We start from the raw sequence: 22,849 nt of genomic DNA, 5'->3' as shown, positions 1-22,849 counted from the left end.
TTTAGTCAGTTCTTTTTTAAAAGCATTTTAATATTAAAATAGGTTGTGCATATATTCAGAACTTATTTTCAATATATAAGATGATTCATTCATATCTGCTGATCTTTGCTGAAGGCAGAACTGAAAAAATTGTCTTGCGTTATACAATTAGCATAGACAATTATGTTAGATATTAGGTAAACAAACTTAACATTAAGATACTTAAACTCTAAGAGGACTTGCCTAAGGGCTGTTTAAAAACTCTCTCCTCCATAGAGGGTTTTTGAAAACAGTTTAGATAAATATTTGTCAGGGATAATCTCCTTCAGTGTAAAAGGTAGGGCTGGATGTCTTCTTGCATCTTTGATTTTTCTGATTTGGGTCAAGATTTTAAAAAGTGGCTGGTCATTAGAGGTGACTTGTTTTCGAGACACACTATGACAAATACTATAGAGAATCCAGCTTTTCCACAGAAGAAGCACCAAAAATCACTTCAAAATTCTTGAAATAATTATTTCTGCATGCTGTATATAAAATACTGGATTTTTTTTTCCCTGAGAATGTTACGTTCTCTTACAAGTGACCCAGGTGGATGAGAAATACTTGTAAATTCAATCTCAGACTAATCTGCTGAACTGCATTTGTAAATGACCATGAAATAATTTGGAGCTTGATGGGAAGTATTTGGCCCAAATATTGATGCAACTATTGCCCAGAATTGATTCTGTTACCTAAATTTCATTCATTCTGTCTTCCTAGCATTCATTCTTTTCCATTTGCTAGATAATTGTTGGAAGAGACTGAGTTTTGGAGTGCATGTAAGAAGTAGCTCTAAACAGTATTTTGGCAGGCTCTGCTAAACTGTAATTTGAATACATTTTCTGGCTCAACATGGTCTTGTACTATTTATCAACAAAATAACATGATGGTGTTCCCAACGTCTGTCCCTCTAATTGTCTGTTGCTCATACATGCTATGAAAAAAATGTGTGTTGTTCACCTAAGAATGAATATACTGCTTGCAGCTTTGTACCTTTTTTTCTTTTTTAAGACAGGAAACATTAGAAAAATAAATTTAAAGACAGGAACATGTGAACATGGTACAGCATGTATCTGGTACTATTGCCATGGTACAGCAGTATCCGGTACAAGCCTACACACACGTATAGTTCAATTAAATTCTGTCATTGCTTTTCTGCTTGCGTGTGTGCAAATGCACAAAACAGTTTATTCCTGAAACGGAAAGTCTTTAAGAAGGTATCTTGTTACCACTGCATATATCAATCAGTCATTTCATAGAAACTACTTGGATATTGAAATCAGGAAAAAATAGTGTTGAAAACTCTCAATGGTTCATAATTAAGAGTTAAAAATTTTCAGTCACTTTGTAGGACACATGCTAGCAGCTTGAGTTAGAACAGTTTCACTCTCCTGAGTTGGAAGATGGCATCTTTATCTTTAAGATTAATATAGTGCTACAATGAGAAATTACGTTTTTTTTAAGCCTTATTAGATATGCAAGTTAGTTACCTGTGCTTAAAAGTGTCATACTAACCTACATACAGTCAATCAGTGCACAAAGCATTTTCTTGTGAAGCGTTTATTTTGCAACATCCCAGGAACATACCCAGAAAAAAAATCCAGGAGTTTGAATGTTAAATTCTTTAGTTTGATTAGTCCTTCCTAATTTTTTTCTATTTTTTTGTACTTTTTAAAATCCAAATTGCTACAAAGGATTATTATGTTAAGATATTTTAGCCAGTGTTACCTTAGTTGTTGTTATATTAGAGCGTAACAGAGAATGTATGTTGCAGCCACTGCTTGTACTGCAATATAAAATGACACAAATGTTACGAATGTTCTTCTTCCATCAGAAAGATGGTTGATATTTCAGAAGGCTCAGATGAGGATGTGTTTATTTGATTTGCTAACTGTGATAGTGACATTCCAAGAATATTTGGTAAATACTTCTCGACATTCAGTAGATATTTCCCCAGTCTCTTCTCCAGTCCATCAGGCAAAATACATTGTGTTTATTAAGTAAGGGTGAAACATTGGAATTACACCTTAAAAAGCTGGAAGGAGAGCACTGAAATAATGATCTGGAGGTAAATCTGTTCTCTGTATCATTACATGACAAGAGTGTGAAGAATGAACTTTTTACTTGGTGAAGGGGAACCCTTGGACTTTTCAGAGCCACTTCACTATCACTTTTGCAGCGGTAGAGTAGCTGCTGTCTTATCATTGCCTCAGCTCTGCAGAGGTGAACCTGGCTGCTAATTCCAGATAGGGATTCAAAAATTCCGCTGCTTCTCTTGTCCATCAAAAATTGCTTTTGGAGCACAGAGAGTCCAATGCGCAGACTGATACATCCTGCCAGGGCTTTCCACATCCTATCTAACAATAATTGCAGTGCTAGATGAACTGTAACATTTTTGTGGTTTCTTTTTGATTTTTTTGATGAGGAAGAGCCTTCATTCTTTTGTTCATATGCTGTTTTGTTGTAAGTGCGGCATGTTGCTAAAATCCTGTAAGTTAAATGAATAGCTTGACTTCCCATGTATGAAAATGATTCCTGAGCAAAAAGTGATGTGTTAAGGTTTAGTTAATTACTCCTAAACTATTTTGTCACATAATATTATTAAGACAATTTGGCTTGATCAGTTATTCAAAGACTAGTCACTAGTAAACAACATTTTAAGTATTCTGCCCATAGATGAAAGGCATAACAAATTGATCAGGTGTTGTAAAAGGAAAGGTAATTCACATATTTAAACATTTCCTTTTAATATCATTTTACTTATGGAGTGGAATAAATACTGACTTTTTAACTAAAGTGTTTTTCTTTGTGTATTAGTTGTATGCATCCATCTGTACTGGGATTAAATAACTTCACCTCAGCCAGAATGCTTTCTTTTAAATTTCTTCTAATAGTTCACTTAAGTACAGATAGCTAATAATACTTTGAATGGAAAAAATGTGAGATACGGTTAAGACGAGATTCAAAAGGTAAGACTGAGGCATGGTCCAATATGCTTAAAGAAGCAGATAGATAGATGTGGTGCGGAATTTCTGTCAGCCTTATTGGAGTCAAATTTAAGTGTTTGATACATAATCATTGATGTACTGTGGGGGTAACACTGCTGAAACATATGCCTCTGTGGAAGGAAGTAGAGTGTGTATCCTGGTTTCAGGTTAAATTTCTGCAAGTGATAAACAGCTGAGCGAATCCTGAGCATCAGTCCTGTAATAACGTAAACCTGTACCTGCTTCCTGGTGGTAAATTGTGCTCTGGTTTATGTGGGTGTTTTATCAGTCAAGTAATCTGAGTTTATTCCCAAGTGTGAGAGCAACTTAATTTGACCTCTTTGATTACAACTCGGTGACTGAATGCCTGGTTTTGTCTTTATGTTCTTTATTCCTTCTTGTTACGACTAACACCATCAGCTTCGAAAGCTTTTTCCTGTGCTACAGCCATGATATTTTAAAATATCATGTAAATTATTTTTTCAGAGTGAATAAAGTATTTTGGGATTGGCATGTTAATAGACAAAATCAATTATATATATATATTTTTTTTCCTTTTCTATTTGTGAGAAAACTTTTAGAACAATTCTTTCCACTCCAGGAGTATTAGAGATTGCTTTACTGTCAATACTTTCCTTAAATCTTTTGTTAAGTACAATAAACCTCCCTGTGCTTTTTACAGAAATTGTGGTAGAATTTCACCCCTCATTTAAAATGTAGATAATACATTGTTTGGAGAAGTTTGTTTGAAAAAGTAGTTTAAAGTGGAATGAATTGTCACCTAGGCACTCTGTGTGTGTATGTATTGGGAACTTGATACTGTGGGAAAGCTTTAAGGCACCTTCTAAGATGATGGAAAGAAATACTGTAGTACAATTAGTTTTACTCACAAATGAGAATAGGATTTTGTTATCGTGATTAATCGGGTCTGACCATACTTTACCAGAATGTAAGCAATAGTAGGAGCTGAAATTCTTGAACGATAGAGAGAGAGAAAAATTTAAGAAGTAAAAGGTAGAGAAGAAATCTTGCTCTCTTTCATTTTGCTAACAAATATAACCACAAGCTCTGAATTCTGAGATAGGTGAAGATGATAAGTAGTTCCCTTTTCAATTACTGTACTTATTTGAACATTGATTGAGACAAAACAATTCTTTGTTTTAGTAATATTGCTGAATCTTTACTACAAAGCTGGCCTATAAGTCAAGAGCTGCTTTTACTATGAGACTAGTTTCTAACATTTCAGGTGTCCTTTTTATTCTAGGCTTTTAAATCATAAATTCTCTTTTGGTCTTCATTTGTTTTAATGAAATCCCTCCAGTCTGCTACATCTGCAAAGCCTCTTCTCTTTTATTCTGTTCTTTGTCTAACTGATTCCTCTTGATCTCATTCAGTAGTGGATAGAGGGATAATCACGTGTCCCAAATCATCTTTATGGCCTTGTCTTCTGTTGCGAACAGAAGCAGGTAGAATCCACGTTGGCAAATTTTTTCTCTTGCAAAAAGAGCTAGTACCACTTCATCCTCAGCTGCTTGCACTTCTCCTTTGTGCAACCATATTTTGAGCCAGATTGGGGAGCTGATCCAAAAGAAAACTGACCTTTTTTTGCTTTGGTTAGTTTTCCCACTGATCAGTTCCTTGGTCTGGTTGGTAGCAGAGAGCTTGTGCTGTTAGGAGGGCAACATCAAGAGTGAGCAGGCGAGGGTGAAGGGAGATGGGTCAGACTGTCCTTTTAGCACCTCAGATTTATGCTGGATTAATATGGATTAATAAAATCAGGTAGTACTAGCCTCACAGACTGTTCTACTTGCAGGGCAGAAGAAAGACAAGAGTTGCAAAGGAGTGCAACCTTTTCTTTCAGCTCTCTTGAGATAATTCACCACTGCCAAGCCAGGGGATTCACAGCCTCTACGACAACTCTGTAGGCTTCAGAGCAGGTCCTAGGAAAGCTGAGGGGGAGAGGCTGAGCAGCCTTAGGTTTTCAAAGTAGCTTGGGAAAGGAAAGAGACTGAAAGATCAAAAATGGAAAACAAGGGGGCCTCTGACCCAGAGAAGTGTATGGAAGGGTGATGGGTAAATGTGTTGTGCTTCTCTGCAAGTATTTCCAAAGCCATTCAGTTTTGTTCATCTGTTCCACTACCTGTAAGTCTGCAATAATTCACTGGCAGGACTTATTTTATTTACTATTCCCCAAAAGTTTTAAACCCATTAAAATACAAAACTTTTCAGTAACTAGATATGAACATATTAAACATTCATTTTTAGTTTGCTAAACGAATGTTTCCCTGTTTTATAGAAAAACACAGTGTATTTTATAACTGCGTTTGAAGTCTTTGGAGTCTTGAAATATCTTTTCAGTGTTTTTAAGGATGTAAACATAAATGTCTGGTATTTTGCAGATACTTTTTAAAAGAAAAATGGGGTTGAGGAGCTTTAAGTCCGTTCCTGTGATTTAGCAGATAATTTGGGGAAAACTTTCAGCGCCACAGTGAAAATAAATTCTGATCAAATAAGGGAAGATCCTTGCAGAATTTATGCCAGCAAAGTGGATGCAGACTTTTATTTTCTTAAGTAGCAAGCAATTTAGCAGGAGGGCTTAAAGGTCAGGACTTGGATGCACTACAAAGGAACTGCAGTGATGAATTAAGGAGATCATGGTACAGGGTATTTGACTTTTTTGCATATGAGCAAGGTTCAGGCACAAAATGTACAGCAGTGATAGCAGACAGAGTGAAAAAGAGATGCAGCATCCAGCAGCTTTCTTTTTTTTTCTCCACTAGTGCAGGAAATAGGCCAGGATGACCGGTCCTACCAGGAACTGGTACTAGCAGCAGCTAAGAAGTAATGTTCTCACTGAGTGCTTGTATCCTATGGCACCACCTATAGAAACTTGTAGTGACTTCTTTCTCTGTTTTTTAGTCCAAGGTAGTTGGGATGGAAATATCCAGTTTATTCCATTACACAAGATTACACAGCTATAGCAGGATGTGCTAAAAAGGACAGAGCAAATACATCCAAGCAGTTCCATGCCATCAGCAGGACGTCTTAGTGGCAGCTCGTCTCTTGCCCTGTCAGACACGGGCTGGTTTCATGCTGTGCCGCCTGAAGAGCCGTGCCATGGCCCCGGACACCCTGCCTTCCAGCAGGGCATAGTCACTAAAGTGAAATGCTGAACTAGAGCAGGCTCTCTCTGCCCGAGTAGCATTAGGCCTGGTCTAATATGACCTCCTGGAAATTGGAGCCTAGTGCAGAAATGCATAAGCAATATAAACTTGGCAGGGGCCAGGCTAAACAAGGCCCTACTTGTCCTTAGCTGACTCCCTGAAAAGCCACTCTTATCATGCCCCTCAAAGCTCTTGATTTTGGGAGTCTAGTACAGACATATCCGATTTGGCACCACAGAGAACCAGTTGGCATGGTTTAGTAGTCAAAATCTGCACTGCAAGGGTGCTTGGACTGCTTCCAAACCTAGGGAGCCCTGCAGAAAGTGTGCCCATTCGTGTGGTGTGACAGAGCTAATGGGCCCTGCTAGACCTGCACTCGGTGCGGCTGAGGTGAGGTATCTCTGTATTGCACCTCCGAAAGTGGAAGTGCTGGACCGGTGTCTCCAAACCCAGAGTAAAATGCAATGGGTACCTCTTTCGCATAGTGGAGGCGGTTTGTTCCATTTCCCCACTGACAGGAGTTGTAGGAGCTCCTAAAACTTGTTTTCCTCTCTAGAGAAGGTTCACGAAGGTAACACTGCACATTCAGAGCAACAAATGTCATATTCTTTGTCTGACGTACAACAGGTATTTGTTTGACTTGAGCAAGTTCCCAGTAAGGTGAGCATTTCAGAGGCTGATTGAAAAGCTGAGAATTGTTCCAGATTTACATCTCCCATCTCCGTTTCCCCCAAAGTAAGGGGGGTTGTAATTTCAGACCCATGGTTAATGAGTTACAAATATTTGGAGAGACAGATCAGTCACTGCTAATTGATTCTCTGGACCACTTGTTCCCAGTTTTGAAGGTAATGCCTGTATTAAAGATGAGGCATGAAACAGTCTCAGTTAATGATCTCTGTCAGACTATTAGATTGCACCACCCAGGAGACTGAGGAAGGAGCCGTTGGAGAATGGGCAGGAAGAAAGTAAGGATATGGCATTAGTAAGCAGAGCTCCAGGAAAAACTTCTAGTTTCTTCTAATATTTTGCATGTAGCCTGGAACGTAAACAAGTGAGAAGTCATATTTAAAAGTCACTGGGCCAGGACAATTCCCATGACCAGAAAGTACTTTCTAAAGTGAAGAAGAAAAAAGCAAGTTTAAGATCATCGACAAAGATTTGTTGTATTATTTAAATAATTTGTTAGATCTTACCAAAAGAAAATATAAATGCTCAACTCCAAGGGATGGTCTTTGCCCTGCATGGTGAGAGGGCCATTCTGTGAGCACTTTATGTTGGACTACTTTTTATTGCGTTACAGCCTGAACTTTGCAGTCCTGCAAGTTCCTGGCTCATAGTCTCTTATGCTGCTCTCTGAATGATTGACCCAACGTTCAGAAAGGCAACAGGATTTGTGGGGTTTTGTCTTTTTTTTTTCTCCTTTAAATTTCATGATTCATATTCATAATCACAACCCCACAAATGTATCCATATTATAGGAGACATTTTACTATCTGTAGTTCCGCATTTAATGGCTGTGATCTACATTATGGTCATAATAAGTTGTGCTAAATAGAAAAGTAGACCCAGAATCCTCAGATTATTTGGTTGAAAATTACGTATATGTGCTTAACGTTTAAAGAAATTCTTTATTGTAAAAATAAATCTAGGCTAAAACCAGTAACATGGGAGAAACTTAACCCTTTTCACTGTACTCGGAGAAGTCGTTGATAACTGCTGTGGCTGTTTGACTCCCTTGTTTGAAATAAAAAATAAATTAAAGGAAAGAGGAAGGGAATGAAAGAGCATTTCCTTAGCAGGCAGTCACACGAGCTATTGTTTATGAGCTTCCCACCCCCATCTCTCTCACACAGGCATACACACACACGCGCACACACACATGCGCACACACAAAAAGCCAGTTTTGTGTAGTTCTGAGCACACAGATGTTCCTCTTGGCATCCTTACAGTATGGATAGGTTTTTTTGCAGGCGCAGAATGTGAGGCTTCTTTGTTGGAGACAAAGTGTTGCCTGTGGTGGGAATTGCTGCAGTGATGGGAAAGTATCGTAATGTATTGTTGGATTACTGTGTTTTGGGTTTTTTTTTCCTTCTTCTTCAATAGAGACAGTACATTAAAGTAGCTTTGTGGGCAGTGAATTGTTTGAGCCAAGCCTGGCTAATAACACACTCTCCTTGGCAAGCAGTCCTGCAAGGTATGGTTGGCATGGTTTGTACGGTCACGGGGTTTGTCCCAAGCATGTGCAGCAGTTCTGCTGCATTGAGTAGTAGTTTTAATAACCTTATTTAATGATTTAACGGAAGTGGCCTGGCTACGAAGGTAGAGCTTTCAGCTCTTATTTTTTAATTGTATGAAGATCTGACACTATACATGCCTTCTTTTAAATCATTTTTAGGACATCTGTTCTGGGTTTCTGTGTAATAGTTCTAAGTAAAAAAACTCAAAATTAGAAACTAATAGCCCTAAGTATATGTCTAAGCTTTCATACAGAAAAGGAAAAAAGCCCTTTCCAATTAGTTCTTGCATTACAACCTCTCATATCAGAGAACACTGTGTTTCTTTGGAAGCAGTTGATGACATTGCCAGCCTAAAGCACTGAATCCATATTTTCTGTTGTTGGTGATATTGAGCAAGAAAAACATAGACCTGTCAGCTGGGGTCTTGATTAAGTTCCTTTTGTCCATACCACTTTATTTTTTATCTCCATATGCACAGATTTTGTCCTGACTTTAACTGTTTTGGTTGGCAGCTTTATACCCTCAGAATAAATATGTTTTGAGTTGGAAGGTCTGTTCATGCAGATCCAGTTGAAAGATTACACAACTTAAGATGGATAAAATGAGGCATGGCTCATTTTCAAAATGGCTCAGAAAAGAAGGTTTTTAAATTAAAGTTTCCTGGAAGAAGCTGGTTTTAGGGAGAGTTTGGAGGTAAGACTATGGAGGACAAAAGGTTACTTGAGTGTGTATGATAACAATTCTTCAATTATGTTGTTTCTCAATTTGTTCTTCTAATGATGGAAGCTCTGTTTCTTCCTCTTTACCCAGATCTTTTTTTACCACTGGTTTCCTTACTATGGAGAAAGATGAAATGATTTAATATTCTGTGGAGCTTTCATCTTTCCACATTTATGCAAAAAGAACCACAGCCTCATTCATTACTTGTTTTCTCACTTGATGTTTTGTATTACATTTAATGATAACTTATCAGTGCTTCTCTATCGACCAGTAAGCAACAAAAGATGAGTAAGTGGTTATAAAAAATGCATTATCCAAACAACTAGATCGGGAAGGTGGTGGTTCTTATAAAGTGTCATGGCAATTACTGCTAATTCATTTCCAGGTGTTCTTCATATACTGCACCCAGTTCTGCTGTTAGGAATACACCAACTTTTAACTGTTCTTATACAACCTTTTTCAGCCCTGAGGCCTGTTTCTTGTTTCTCTCTCCCTTTTCAGTGAGTTGCTTTGATTATACTTACTCTAATCTTTTCCCACTTCTTTCAGTCCCCTTTTCTGTTTAGCCCCCTGTTTTTAAAATATGAACATGGTCTTCTTTCTGCTGTTATAGAAGTCAGTGTCCCTTGAACAGAATTCCCTTTTGCAGTCCTTCCTATACTTCTGCTCCCTTTTGGTTCGATAATCCAAGACATGTTCTGCTGCTGTATCCAATGACACAGTTTCTTTTCTAGCTTCCTCTTTAAGTCCGTCCTTGTCTAGTTCCAACTTGCAACTTCAGATTTGCCTTCATACCTCTTTTGAGATATCCAGCTGCTCATTCCTTCTTTATTGCCTCCAAAACTAAATTTTCTGCTGTTCCTTCTAAGTTCCTCTTGACAGGTACACTCAGTGACGGATTCTGTATTTCTGTAACCTCAAGCATTATAGCATTAGAATAATTTTCGTCATTTCTCATATCTTTTTTTTAATTGTGCCTTGTTTCCTGCTATTTGTATGCCTTTTCTCCTTTTAGTATTTCCAAAAGTTGCCCTTAGCAGTCTCTGCTCACTCCTGACATCACTGTGTGCAACAGGTCGGTGCCTTGCTGGGTGAGCTATCTCACTGCTAGCGCCTTATCTAGAGCCACAGTGTTCTTCATAGATGTTCTTTATGCATTTTCCTGTTCTATTTCATGAAACACTTTTTTTTTTAATCTAAAACATATCTTTCCCAGAACTGTTTGTCTCCAGTTAAGGCCTCTAATGTTAGTTTTAGAAGAAAGTGAAAACAGCCTTGTGGATAGTTTTGTCCCATGCTTCGCACTCTTTCTTGCCAGTTCTTGAAAATACAAGTGACAGTGTCAAACAATTTGTATTTTTAAAGTTCCCTGTAAAAATTTTATGTTCTCTCTGAACAGGCTTTTATTAATCAGGAAAGCCATTTGAATGAGTAATAATATAAGTGTTAGCTAGCTTACAAAGAAATGCTCTTGACGAAATATGAAAATGTCCCCTTTACAGGGGCACCATGACCTCTTTTTCATCAGAAAGTCTGTTCTGTACTAATCTGTATTGTGCATTCAAAATATAAGGAGCTAAGATTGCTCCTAGGACGTTCAGATTAAAGGCACACTAACAAGTAATTGAAACTAAAAAAAGTGTAACTTGACATACCTTAAAATGTTGGGTAATATTCTCTGTTTTCTAAATACAGGTATTTATTTGAGATTTGCACGCTCAATGATGCTTCAATATGGTCTTTGTGCACTTAAAGTAGTAAAGTTAATAATCTATTGTTATGGTAATGCTTTTTTTGTGTAAGATCCTGTTTTAACTGCTTTTAACTTTGTCAGTCTTTAGCCATCATATTGATACTATCAGATATTCTAAGCTAAAATCTTTGATTTCTTCTTCTCTGAGCCTCATGCTGTTGTCTGAGCAATCTGCATATGTTGCATCTTATAGAACAACTGTGTATTGTCTAAATGCAACTCAGCTTGTGCCACAGGTGAACAGAAAAGTGACTGAGCAAGCCAGAGGGCAGATGTTATGGATAGGGCTATGTAAATACCAATACCCATAAAGGAGAACTGGGGGAAAACGTGCGACTAGGGAGGTTCTGTTGGACAGGTGAAGAGACTGGTGGTTTTCAGCAGTCCCTTGGGAGGAGCGGTCCTCAGTGTGTGGCCTTAGTTATTTGATAAAGGGGAATTGTACGGTAACTCCAGCTCCTCTTACCTTAGAGCTTCCTTCTCCCTCAAGCACACCAACTTTTACCAACCCCCTGTTCTCCAAAGGCTTCACCCATCTTCCCCAAAGTTGTTTTTCTCAATCTGCTTCTCCTCCAGAGCTACCTCACCCCTCCTAGTCTTTCTCTGATTATTCTCCCTTGTTAGAGACCCTTCAACTATTAGTGCCCCAACCTCCCTTTAGACGCCTTCCCAGCTCTCCTACTGGATTCACATGCAACTGAGAATTTGAGTATCTGCTTCAGATGTTCAGCAACTCCCTTTTCAGTCTGGTTGGATATGCCAGTCCTTACTTTCGTATGGTTTGCAGCACTCATTGCCACAAGATGAGCCATTCTAGTCATCATCACCACCCCAGTCTTCTGCAGTCCAGCTCTCCCAAGAGAAGAATAATTCCAACTGTGTATCTATGTTGGGGTTTAAAGACAAAGAAAGGATATGGAAAGTATTTACCATCAATTCAGATGGGAGCACTGGAGCAGGAATAGAAGACACATGTGCAAAACCCTGCAGACAGTGCATGAATAATCCTGGCGTACTGAAGTTTTTCCTCTGTAACAGCTTCTCCAAGCTTGAGGGTTGAGCACGTAGGCTGAGCAGGTTTTTTCATGCATTGTCATTGCTCCCTTATCTAGTATAATTACATGGACAGTAAAGGGGAGAGACAGGCTGATTTGAATTTTGATACCATGTCCGAATTATCAAAACTCACTACTTTTGCCGCCTTATGAGAGACCTGCCAAGATTGCTGGTGCAAAGGGAATGGAATTGGCTGAGTGAGAGAGTTGAGAAGCATTGAAAGGAAAAGAAGAGGACTGAATTTAACTGGTACTGGTGAAGGAGTATACTGCGATGGGGTAAGAAACTGAAAGGAGAATGAGATAAGTATGTCTGGATGAATAGGTTGGGACCAGGAACAAAGGAGGAGGCAGTAGGTAAGGGGAGGGAGACAAAAAAAATTATGTAACAGTTTTTTCTGGGTTAGAAAAAGAGAACTGGAAATGCCTGATCAGATCCCAGGGAGGATGGTGAGAGATCAGATGAGGAGATGGATTTAGGGAAACAGGGAGAAATGTAGAAAAAGAAAGAAACTGAGAGCTTGTGTGTCAAGAAAAACACTAGAACCAATATTGTAGAGACTGTATTTGAAATTTGGAGCAGTGAAGATTTAGGACTATATACTTGAAGAGTATCTGACTTGAGACAAGCTCCCAGAGTGAGTAAGAGAAAGAACAGGACCTGTGATGGGAGTCAGCTGCAGAAAGATGACTATCTGCTAGAGCATGCTTCTGTTCAGAGTTTTGATTGGAATTAATCCAGAACACTGGGATCTTTTGCTTGATTTTTTTTTTCACTTGAGTACCTTTCTCTTTTGTGTCTTGAGCAGTTTGCCTGGCTTCTGGTGCCCATAATGCATGAAGGGCGTTTTTTTTTTTAATCTTTTGTAGTATAACTGGGGATCTTGTTTTCTATTTAAAGACATCATAATATTTATTTTTTAAACATTTTGTAAGTTTTGAAACAATGTTTTCATCAAAATAATTTCTTACATAACTTAGCAGAAAAAATATAAGACAATCTGAGCTAAAGACACAGCTTCCTTTATTCAGTTTCTTTGGAGTGATGTTTCCTCAAGTTAAAGGATATGTTTTATCTTATAGACCAAGAAAGGAACAGGCATAGATTGTTGTATGATGGCATAACTGTATCTGATACAAGTCTTAGATGACAGGAGCCACCTTTTGCAGGTTTCATTTGTCAAAGCTTACCTCACCGTGCCGTAGAGAAAAGGTTATAGCATTCATCTTTGTGATGTGAAGTGCATTTTAAAATATAGATTATCCTTTCTCTTAAAAAGAAAGATGCTTTCCCAAAAGTTTTAGGAAGAGCTTTCTATGAAGCAAACTGATTCTTGCAGAGGCTGTAGCAAAAATTACTTTTTGTCTGTTCTTGTGAGTATCAGGTACTTTGATTTTGTCTGAATTGAAAGCAAGCATGTTACACTTTGGAAGTTCTTCATGAACAGAAACGTCTGCTTAGAGTCATAATGTCCACATTAAGTGCAGTAGAATTTGGGTTTAAATATTTGTCACCTTTGACTGTGGTTTTTTTCTGTCTTAGAAACAAATGCCATTGATTGATACCGTTATAATAGCAGAGAATGACAGTGATTTCACCATGGTTTGCACAGGTATTTTGCATGGCAACAATGAAAATTGTTGTAAGGCTTTGTATTTACCTTGTTTTAGCTACCGACACTTGAAAATTTCCATGTTTCAACTATACTGGTGTCTGTTGAATTATAAATTAGCTGCCAGTCATCTTAATAGCCAGCAACGGAAGCACAGATAAAGAGGCCAAGTCTCCTGAACTTTGAGTCTCACCGAATGACGATGTCAGGGCTTGACCAGTACATTTAAGTTTTGGTCAGCTCTGTAAATATAAATGGAGATAGCACTATAGCCTCTAAACATGGGGTGACCCCCAAATTCTGCTACTCTTATCAGTCTGTTTGGTAGTATTATTGAAAGTCGTTGGGAAGATTTTAAGAACATGCAGTGACATTTGTGTGGGTGCATGTTTCTGTAAGCTCTGGCTGGCTGTGCATATTTTGAAGTGCTCCAGAATGTTTTTTGTGTGTCAGGATCTAGCTAATACCCCCAAACTTTTTCTGGGATTCATGTCAAATTTCTGCTTTAGCAGTGGTCAGAACGAAGCAGGGCTTATCTTGGACTTCCTCAGGTGCATAAAACACTGATTGGCTTTAATAGTGCTTGCCATAGGCTTTCCTCAGGTGCTCTTGTTAGAAAGCACTGTATGCTGATGAATGTTGTTTAAGCTGATGGTTTCATATGAGTTTTAAGCACTCTACTTAACACTTTTAAGAACCTGAGATGGATAAAGAGCTTTTATCTGGCAGAGTATATCCTTTTTGCATATAAAAGGATGGTTTTGACACATTTATCATGGCATATGGAGCAAAAATATTCTGAAAACTGGCTAAGCAAATGTCAGAAACAGTAAATGCTTAGAAGAAATCAGAAGAAGAAATTTGCTTGCTTAGTTCATGGAAAGATGAAAACAAACTAATTGAGTGGGAAACAAATACAGCTGAAGTGGCAATGGGTTGATGAGTTATGAGAAAAAAGATTATATTTTCTGATGGAATGTCACCAGCAACCTTGGAGCATTTTTGTGAAGTATTTGATTGCAGAGAACAGGGATGCTTTGAAAATCCTATTTAGAGCATCCATCTTTCTTTTGAATGACTGGCTGCTGATAATAAATTACACAGAAACAGAATTTACGGCAGAAGGGACCTTCAGGTCATCTCTCTGAACTTCACTGGATCAGGAGACATGAAATTTCAGCAGGTAGCCTAGAAGCGAAGTAAAGCATTTGTTTTGACATCTCTTCACTTGAAGCCATCAATGGCTAAAGAGTTTCCTTTTGGTGATTTGTTCCAGTTGTTAATCAGTATAACTGATAAAAAGGTTATTCCAACTTGCATTTGTCTGACCTCAGTTTCCTGCCATTATATGCTTTTACCAGATAGATTTAAGAGTCTTTTATATCAGTATTTTCTTGCTGTGAAGGTATAGATAACTCAGTCTTTTTTTTTTTAATAGCTTAACAGATTGGGATCTTTAAGTGATTATTCAGTTTTCTGCTTGTTTTCAGTCCTCTCTTTAGCTGCCTTTAAAAAAAGGTAGGCAGCAGCACACAGCACGCTGTTCTAGTATCTCTCTTGTCCAGGTTTCCATTCTTTGCAGAGTTCACACTACCTTGCTGCTGCCACTTTCCACTGTCTTGTTTATATGTACAAAGCTACTGTTGGGTCTTTTTGCCCCCGTGTTGCACAGGAGCTCATGTTGAGTGTGTGTCTATTAAGACTCCTGTATTCAGAGTTGCTGTAAGCAGGATTGCTGTTCCACCCTTGCTAGATGGAGAATGTGTGTTTTGCCTGAGTAAGTCCACTTTACCAGATTGTAGATTGCTGTGTCTGCCTATCCTGCCTTCAACTTGATTAAGCAATCTGCTAATCTGTGTCTTATCCATATTTTTTATGGAAAACAAGAATTTTTATGGAAAACAAGAGATGTTTGTACACTGGCAGTGAATGAGGGATTGCTGGAGACTGGTGCAGTCTTACTGTATTCCCTTCCTTTAAGCCAGCAGTGAGTGTTCTGTACAAGAGAAGTACGGATCTGGTCAGCTGGGACCTATATCTAGATAGCTGCTTGAGCCAGCCATGTGGCCTCCCTTTGCTGCTAAAGTTGAGACCGCTGTAGGCTCAGGATGCATCTGTGAACACTTCAAAACATTTTGAGAAACGAAATGAGTTGTTTCACACACAAGTCCGTCTCACCACAGCTGCTTTACACTGCTTTATTACTGGGTAGGTTCATTTAGAGGTAGGCTTGCTCTCTAGTATTGCATCAGAGTTTCTATATTACTAGTGAGGAGCTACAGATGTGTATATTTAGTGAGTGTGAGCAGTGGTGAAAATGGTGAATGAAAAATCTGGAAAAAATGGAGAAAAAATGATTGTCAAATTTAATTAATGACCATCTTTGTTGTTGTATTTTTTTATGAGATTGATAATGTAATGTCTTCCACTTAAAAATAGGAATGATAAGAAACAATTAAGAATCTTAAACTGTTCTGTACTGTACTATGTTAACATACTGAAATAAAAACTCTTGACTAATAGATGTGAAAAACATATTTTGAAATTCTCACATTACAAAAATGAGAGAAATCAAGGCTTCTAATGGCATTCTCTGTAGATTCTCTCTAACCCTATCTTTGGATTGCTTTATATCAATATATATTATATGGATGATACATCCAGAGATTCCTTTTATTTCTGTTGTTGAAAGTCATCACTAAAATGGGTTAGGAGATGTAAAAAATACTAATGAAAAAAATGTAAAAAAAATCCAAATTAAATTCTCTAAATCATGGCCTCGGTATAGGAATAAAAAAACAGGTTTGATTGCTGTCTTCCTATTCCATACAGACAGGCAGGTTTATTAGGTGTGGAACAGATGGTATGGAGGAATGAAGGGTGGGTGAGAGTGGTCAGAGCAAGCCCTAGGAGTTAGCTCATTTAGCTTTAAATTTCACAGCTGATCATTCCAAAGAAAGCAATGGAAATTGAAAAGCAGTAACAAAAGAGAATGCATGTAAGCTAAGATAGTCTGTTGGTCTTTCAAAACAGTGGTCTTATATTTTTGTCGTATGGAATAGAAAGATATCTCTGAATGCACTTTTAAAATGATGGGGAAATATTTAACAACACCTGGTGAGACTCGACCATTCCTATAATTGTGTTGTTATTTTTGTAGCTCTATTTCCAAGAATAAAAGGTTTATTAACTTTAAAATAATAATTTGAGTATTATTAATAGAAAAAGGACTGCTTGCTAATTTTGCATGCAGTTTTAAATATTGGATAGTTTGACAAAATGCCTGTAATTTAGAGTCTGAATAAAACTCCTGATGCCATTTAGTAATAAGAGTGCTTCCCCTACATGTGAAATTGCACACCTGCAAAACTACTCTCCTGTTTTCTTTGTAGCAAACAGTATAATTATAATCAAAAAAAATTTTTTACTTACAGCCTCCTAGTTTGTACATGCTCACTGCTTTCCAAGTTTACTCGCTTTGTAAACCTTTTGCTGTAGACTGAAATGACTTTAAAAAAAAAAAAAAAAAAAAGATTGATCCCCCCTAGCTGTCTGGAAAGTTAGCAAGAGCTGAAATATAGCATTCCATGTAATCCCCCTCCATTTTTTTTTTTATTTTGTAAAAATACTACAGTTTTTTTGTTTATATGTATGTTTTAAGGGGGCATTAAAATGTAATGTCTATTAATATTTAAAGCTTATTAAAAATTAAAGGTTGAGAACTTGACTGAAAAGTTATTTTTGTTGTTGTTTCCTTTAAAGTTTTAAGAGACTTACAGCTTCAGTGCAGAAGTGAAAGGGTAGGTTAAGAACCAGGTTTCAGTGAAAGGGAGATAGTTAGAAAGAAAATTCTGAGCTGCTTAAGTTTAGACGGGAACATTATAAGCTATTTATGTGTGTTCCGCAAAGCAAGGACCTACTTTCTGTGTAAATTAAGACACAGTAGTTTGATATTTACACACAAAGAAAAAAAGCTCTGCTTTTAATGTAAGGACAGCACATCGACTTTAATTTTTTGATTTGCTTTTAAAGTTTCTTTAAGCAGCATTAACAAAGATATACGGCATGCTTTTTGATACATTTTAACTAAATCAATATGGTTGTACAGACTTAAGGTTCAAGTATGAGAAAGGCTTTATTTTGGCTTCTTCTCAAATTCTTCACGGTGGTAGTCCAAGACATGCAAAGAGCACGGCCGGCAGGGGACGAGGGAGCCGGGTGGCTGCAGCCGGGTGCCTGCCGAGGCAACCTCACCTGCCTTCATCGCCTTCGACCCCCGCCTCCGAAGCGGGACGTCAGCCTGTGTCCATCCACCCAAAACTGGCATGCCCGAAGGATTAAAACGGATAGCTCTCGTGGGGAAATGATTGTTAGCAAAAAGAGTGAGTGGGCTTTAAGCCCCAGCTCTCTGTTTACGTTTTCAAGGCTCTGGGCAAGAAAATAGAGCTCCTGTTTTTTTTTCAAAGAACCTGCTCTGAGGTTGTTAGGATGTTGATAAAGTATAACTGAATAGCAAGGGGGCTCGAGAGGCCAGCTCTGCTCTGGGGTAGTGCCATTCAGGAGGAAGGAGACAAGAGGAAAGCTTTCACAGTAGGATTTGGGTTATGTGTAGAAATACTGTGGGATACAAGGGCCTGAATGAATTATGTATTCCATATGTGTTACCTCCATAAATTCATTTCTATCTTTCCATTACTGCCTCTCCGATAACCGTTTTATAAATAAAGAAGTGGAGAAAGCTTTGAGTCTACTTGCAAAATACATTCTTTAAAGTTTTGTAGCAGATTCCTGTACCTTAATTTATATTTGCAACCAAACTATCTTTGTTTACTTCCAAGTGAATTTAATACTGTCACCTGTCGATAGGAGAAGTGGCAGGAGAAAAGCATGTGTGTCCTTGACAAATGAAGTGCTTGGGGGCTGCGGGGAGGTTAAGGGTTCCTGCCTTCCCTCCTGACACAGGGTGAGCTTGAATGCTGGCATTGTCACGTAAAAATAAAGCAAGTGCTTTTGCAAAATGAGGACGACAGTCTCTTTCCTTTTACGCGGGTGTTGTGCATCTCCTAGAGCGCCGTTTCTGGAACTCACAAAATGCCTGCTTTGTCTCTGGGCCCTGCTTAAAGCTTCTGCTTTAAACATAGGATAGTTTCATCTGTTTAAGGATGAATTGTTTTGTGCCATGGGTAGAATACGATTACCATGCCTGGAGCAACCTACTATTTCCTTTGGCTTCAAAATGTGTTGGACAGACCACCACTGCGAGTTGTATTTAGGATTCTACTTTTTATACCTCTTCCTCTGATCATTTATCCTAAAATTTTTTAGCTGTAAGGAATTTCTGTCACAACAACAAATGTTTATATCCACACAAACAGACAGTTGTGTCAGCTCCTGAAAGTGATGTTCTTCAGGATCCATTTGTAAGCAGGTGTGCAGTGACTGAAAAATTTTCTTTAATAATTGGATTAAGTATGATTAAAGTATCTGGAATCTGTGTCTGAGTTACTGCAGCAACATTTTAAGACTGTGGGGCTTTTATGAAAATACAATTGCTTGGCTTTTGCATTACAAATATATGCTAAAGTCATGTCTGGAAACTTGAGCAAAGTTCTCACAAACTTCACAACGAACAAAAAGTCTTTCTAATGCTATGAAATACGGGGACTTGTGCTTAAGATTTATGCATTAAATTTGCTTATTAATCATAAGAAGTACAGTTCCTTCACAGATTTTCCTCAGAGGCTTTCCTGGTGCTGTATAACACTTTCTGATTAGAAAAAAACTAATTTCCTCTATTCAGTTGCAAAACACTTACACTATTGTCTAGCAACAAGACCAAAAGGAACTGTTGCATGATGAAAGTAATATTTTGTATTTTGGTTACAAATATGTAGCTCTTAATATCTTTCCTACTCTGCACAAGTAGTTGTTATCATATCTAGAGGGGACTTCTAATTCAGTGTAAACCTCATTCATATTAATATTTTGTAGACGTGTTGGATTATGAAGAGTTTTCACAATAGCATTCTAGTTTATAGTACCGGTGAGCTTTTTTTTCTGTAGGAGAAAGGAGAGGAGAAGAAAAAGGCAGAGAGATTATTGGGATTTAAAATTTATCACAAACCCAGTAATTCTAGTATTAAGTTTTATTAAGTTAAAAACATGTCCTTCCCCTTTTTTTTTAAATAGAGCAATGCTGTGCTTTACAGATTTGAATTTAATGTCACTCAAGCATTAATAGTTTTATGTAGTATATCTTGACTTTTCAGTGACTTTCTCTTCTGTGGCTCTACTTGGAAGTTTCTTTCTTTTCTAGACAATATGCCAATACTGTTTTCCACGCTTACTTGTCACCTGCCTTATCACTTATCCCCCCCTTCATATCTTCTGTAGTCTCTTTTTTTTTCTTTTTATAAGGTGTCTGCTCCTGCTCCTTTTTTGTTTCCATAGCCCATTTCTCCCTCTGAGTTCCTTCTCTGCCTCTTCTTTTGCCGTCTCCTCAAAACTATTTTCTAACTTTTATTTTTTAAATTTGGCTTCGCTCACTCTCCATCCACTCCTTGCACTCAGAGATAGAGGCTGAAAAGTCTGTTAATTTATGCCAAAGGGAGGATTAGGGATCAGGATAATTTATGATTGGATGCTAAGGCAATTTTTCTTGCCGGTAGCTGTCAAAGGTACTGGCTAGATGTTTTGATTCATACTAGAGAATTTTCTGTAGGTTTGTCCCATACGCTCAAATGCCTAAAATCACTAGCCAGCAGCTGTATTTCATTTAAGGTTCTTCAGCTGTTGGCTGCTGGATGGAATGAAGAGCTTTGCTCTTTATTCCTCTTCTTATCTCAAAGCATCCTGTCTTCTTTAGGGAACTTTCTCTTTTAAGTAAGCCTAACAAATCCCAGAAGCTACCTTCCATTTTCAAGGTCTTTTGCATTGTCTTTTGATTTTGTTTTGCCCTTGTCTTAGTCCTCAGAAACGTTGCGTGTTACCTTTCATGAGTTGTTATCATCAGTCTTGAAACTGTCCCACTGGGAAATGCAAGTAGTTCACAAAGAAAGGGGCAAAACTCATCCTTTCCAGCTACACAAGTAATAACCTCGCACAAGCCGGTCTCTGTCTTTGTTAGCTGTGCCGTACTCTTCACTGCAGCAGTTGTTTACTCACTTTTGGGACAGATCAGTGTCTTTATGTTTTTAAGAAAGTGTGTGACATTTCCACTGTGTTGATTCATACAAACTGAGAAAGGGTTTATCAGGACAAACTTTTGCAGAAACCCTCGCCCCACAAATACCCTCTGAAGCTGCTTGTTCAGTGTAGAGCTATAAAACAAGCTTCCTCTTCTGTTTGTAATATAACGACTATGTTGCACAGGATAACCAAGAACCATGGGAAGTTAATATAAAATAGAATTGCCAGAAAATAAAAATAAGCATGTGCAAATCCAGCAACTTTTCTTAAGATGTTAAGTTTTCCAACGGGATCTTGGCTGATGTGCCGAAGCAAGTTCAGACCCAGTTCGGTTTTGCTCCATGTCAGTAAACAGTTGCCAAATGACAAAGATTGTCTGCCTAAGTTGGAGATGAAAATGAACAAGGTGGAAGTGTCATGCAACAAACTTCTCTATTTTGTTTTCTCCAGTTTGTAACTGGAGGCTGGTTATTTTCAGTGGTTATTTTCTTGCTTTTGCTCAGGATGGTCAGGCTTGATACATTTCCAGCTCTTTCTTTAACAAGGAAAAATGTGTTTGGCTCAAACTTTAAAAATAAGAATAATCCTCAGTTTTAACGCTGCACTTTTTGATCAGTAGCTCTCCAAGTGCATTATAAAAGATGTTAGTATTTCAAAAATCTTCACTAATGTGGCATGGTGAGCTTGAAATACAGTCTAACTTTAAAACATTTTGAGCACTCACATCTCCTTCTGACTTAAAAGGAAAACAAAAGAAAGAAGAGTAAAACAATAAACCCCAACCCTGTAGGCGGAATGTTTCATTAGAATAGTTGTGGGGTTTCTTTTTAATTATATGTATTAAAAAAGTTGCAGACAATATGCACTTTTTGGGGAGAGAAAAAGACAAGAAAAGTTCCTTGCCTGAGGCCCAGAGCTGGGAATACAAGCCACAGTTAGCTGGCATTATGGTTTTTTTTGATAATAGCAATGTCACCAGTGATCTAATGATGACTTGTCCTCCCCTTTAATGATACATTGTCTTGCAGATAATTGTGTGCAGGATACCAGATTATACAATAACATATTTTGATAGAAGACAAAAAAAGTTTCCTATGTAATAGCTGCTTTTCTGTAGAGCCTCCATTCTGTTAGTGGGATCTGTTGTTGCCTGCTGTTCCATGGACAGGATTTTATCAACAAAGATTGGCTCTGCTGTGTTGTAGAGTATGTCCTTGGATCTCTGTGTAGGGTTATTGGTCCATTAAAAATATTTTCTCAATCACTAACCTGTAAAGCTTTCCTGTCTAGTATTTGTCTTTCCTTTTGGTGGAAGCTGTTGTCAATGACAAGTAAGGCTCACAGGATAATACTATATGCATGAAAGTGAATGATTTAAAAGAAAGAGAAGTCATAAAACCAAACACTGAAGTGTTTGGGAAACTCAGAATTTAATCTGCGTTTGTATCCGAAGTTCACTGTTTTAGTGCTGCTGCATTATGATTAAATTCCATTATAACACGTTGTTTTCTATGGGGCTGCTACTGCAGTCTGCAGACAGGAGTGATGCCTCAGAAGATGCAAGACTGTTGCTTATCAAAGCTTATCTTGTTCTCCCTCTCCCTTTTTCTCCACAGAAAATATCAGAGAGGATCCCGAGTACGTCTGAGACTGCTGGATCTTGAACTCACATCTAGATTCTTGGGCGCAACAACTGATACAACTTTGCTGGAAGCTGATGCAGTGCTTTTAGGGCTTGTGGAAAGCAAGCAAACAAAGCAAAAGGAGTAAATTTCATGTAAATAAATCCACTCTATATGCTTCGAGCAAATTACACAAATGAAATGTTCCCTCGGGAAATGAATGAAAAGTTTCTTTCCTCTTGGTTATGTAAATAGTGAGATCAATAAAAGACAGTAAGTACATGGTACCTGGTTCTTACTCATTTTTTGTTCACTCACATATCTAGCCATATGCTTTTATATTTACATCTGAAGAAGCTTCTTTAGGTAACATGAGCTGAATGTTTGCATATTCTTGCTTAAAGAATTGCAAAGTTTGTCCTCCCATCCTGAAGAAATGTTGATCAAAATCGTTGTACTTCCATGGAGGAATTCCAGAGCTGGCTGTTGCAT

At 37.9% G+C, this 22,849-nt stretch overlaps 1 protein-coding gene across 1 annotated transcript in view; it reads left to right on the top strand.

Annotated features, from left to right (window-relative positions):
• TPD52 (tumor protein D52) overlaps positions 1 to 22,642 on the top strand; it is a 139,397-nt gene extending 116,755 nt beyond the window's left edge. Inside the window, exon 7 of the mRNA XM_067290575.1 lies at positions 22,352 to 22,642. Within this exon, the coding sequence (XP_067146676.1) occupies positions 22,352 to 22,505 (154 nt within the window). The 3' untranslated portion in view covers positions 22,506 to 22,642. The remainder of the gene's footprint in view (positions 1 to 22,351) is intronic.
• The last annotated feature ends 207 nt before the right edge of the window (positions 22,643 to 22,849 follow it).

Source organism: Apteryx mantelli, chromosome 2 (assembly GCF_036417845.1).
Source record: "Apteryx mantelli isolate bAptMan1 chromosome 2, bAptMan1.hap1, whole genome shotgun sequence".
Taxonomy (NCBI): Eukaryota; Metazoa; Chordata; class Aves; order Apterygiformes; family Apterygidae; genus Apteryx; species Apteryx mantelli.
Note: the sequence above shows the minus strand (reverse complement) of the source record. Positions and strands in the feature narration are given on the sequence as shown.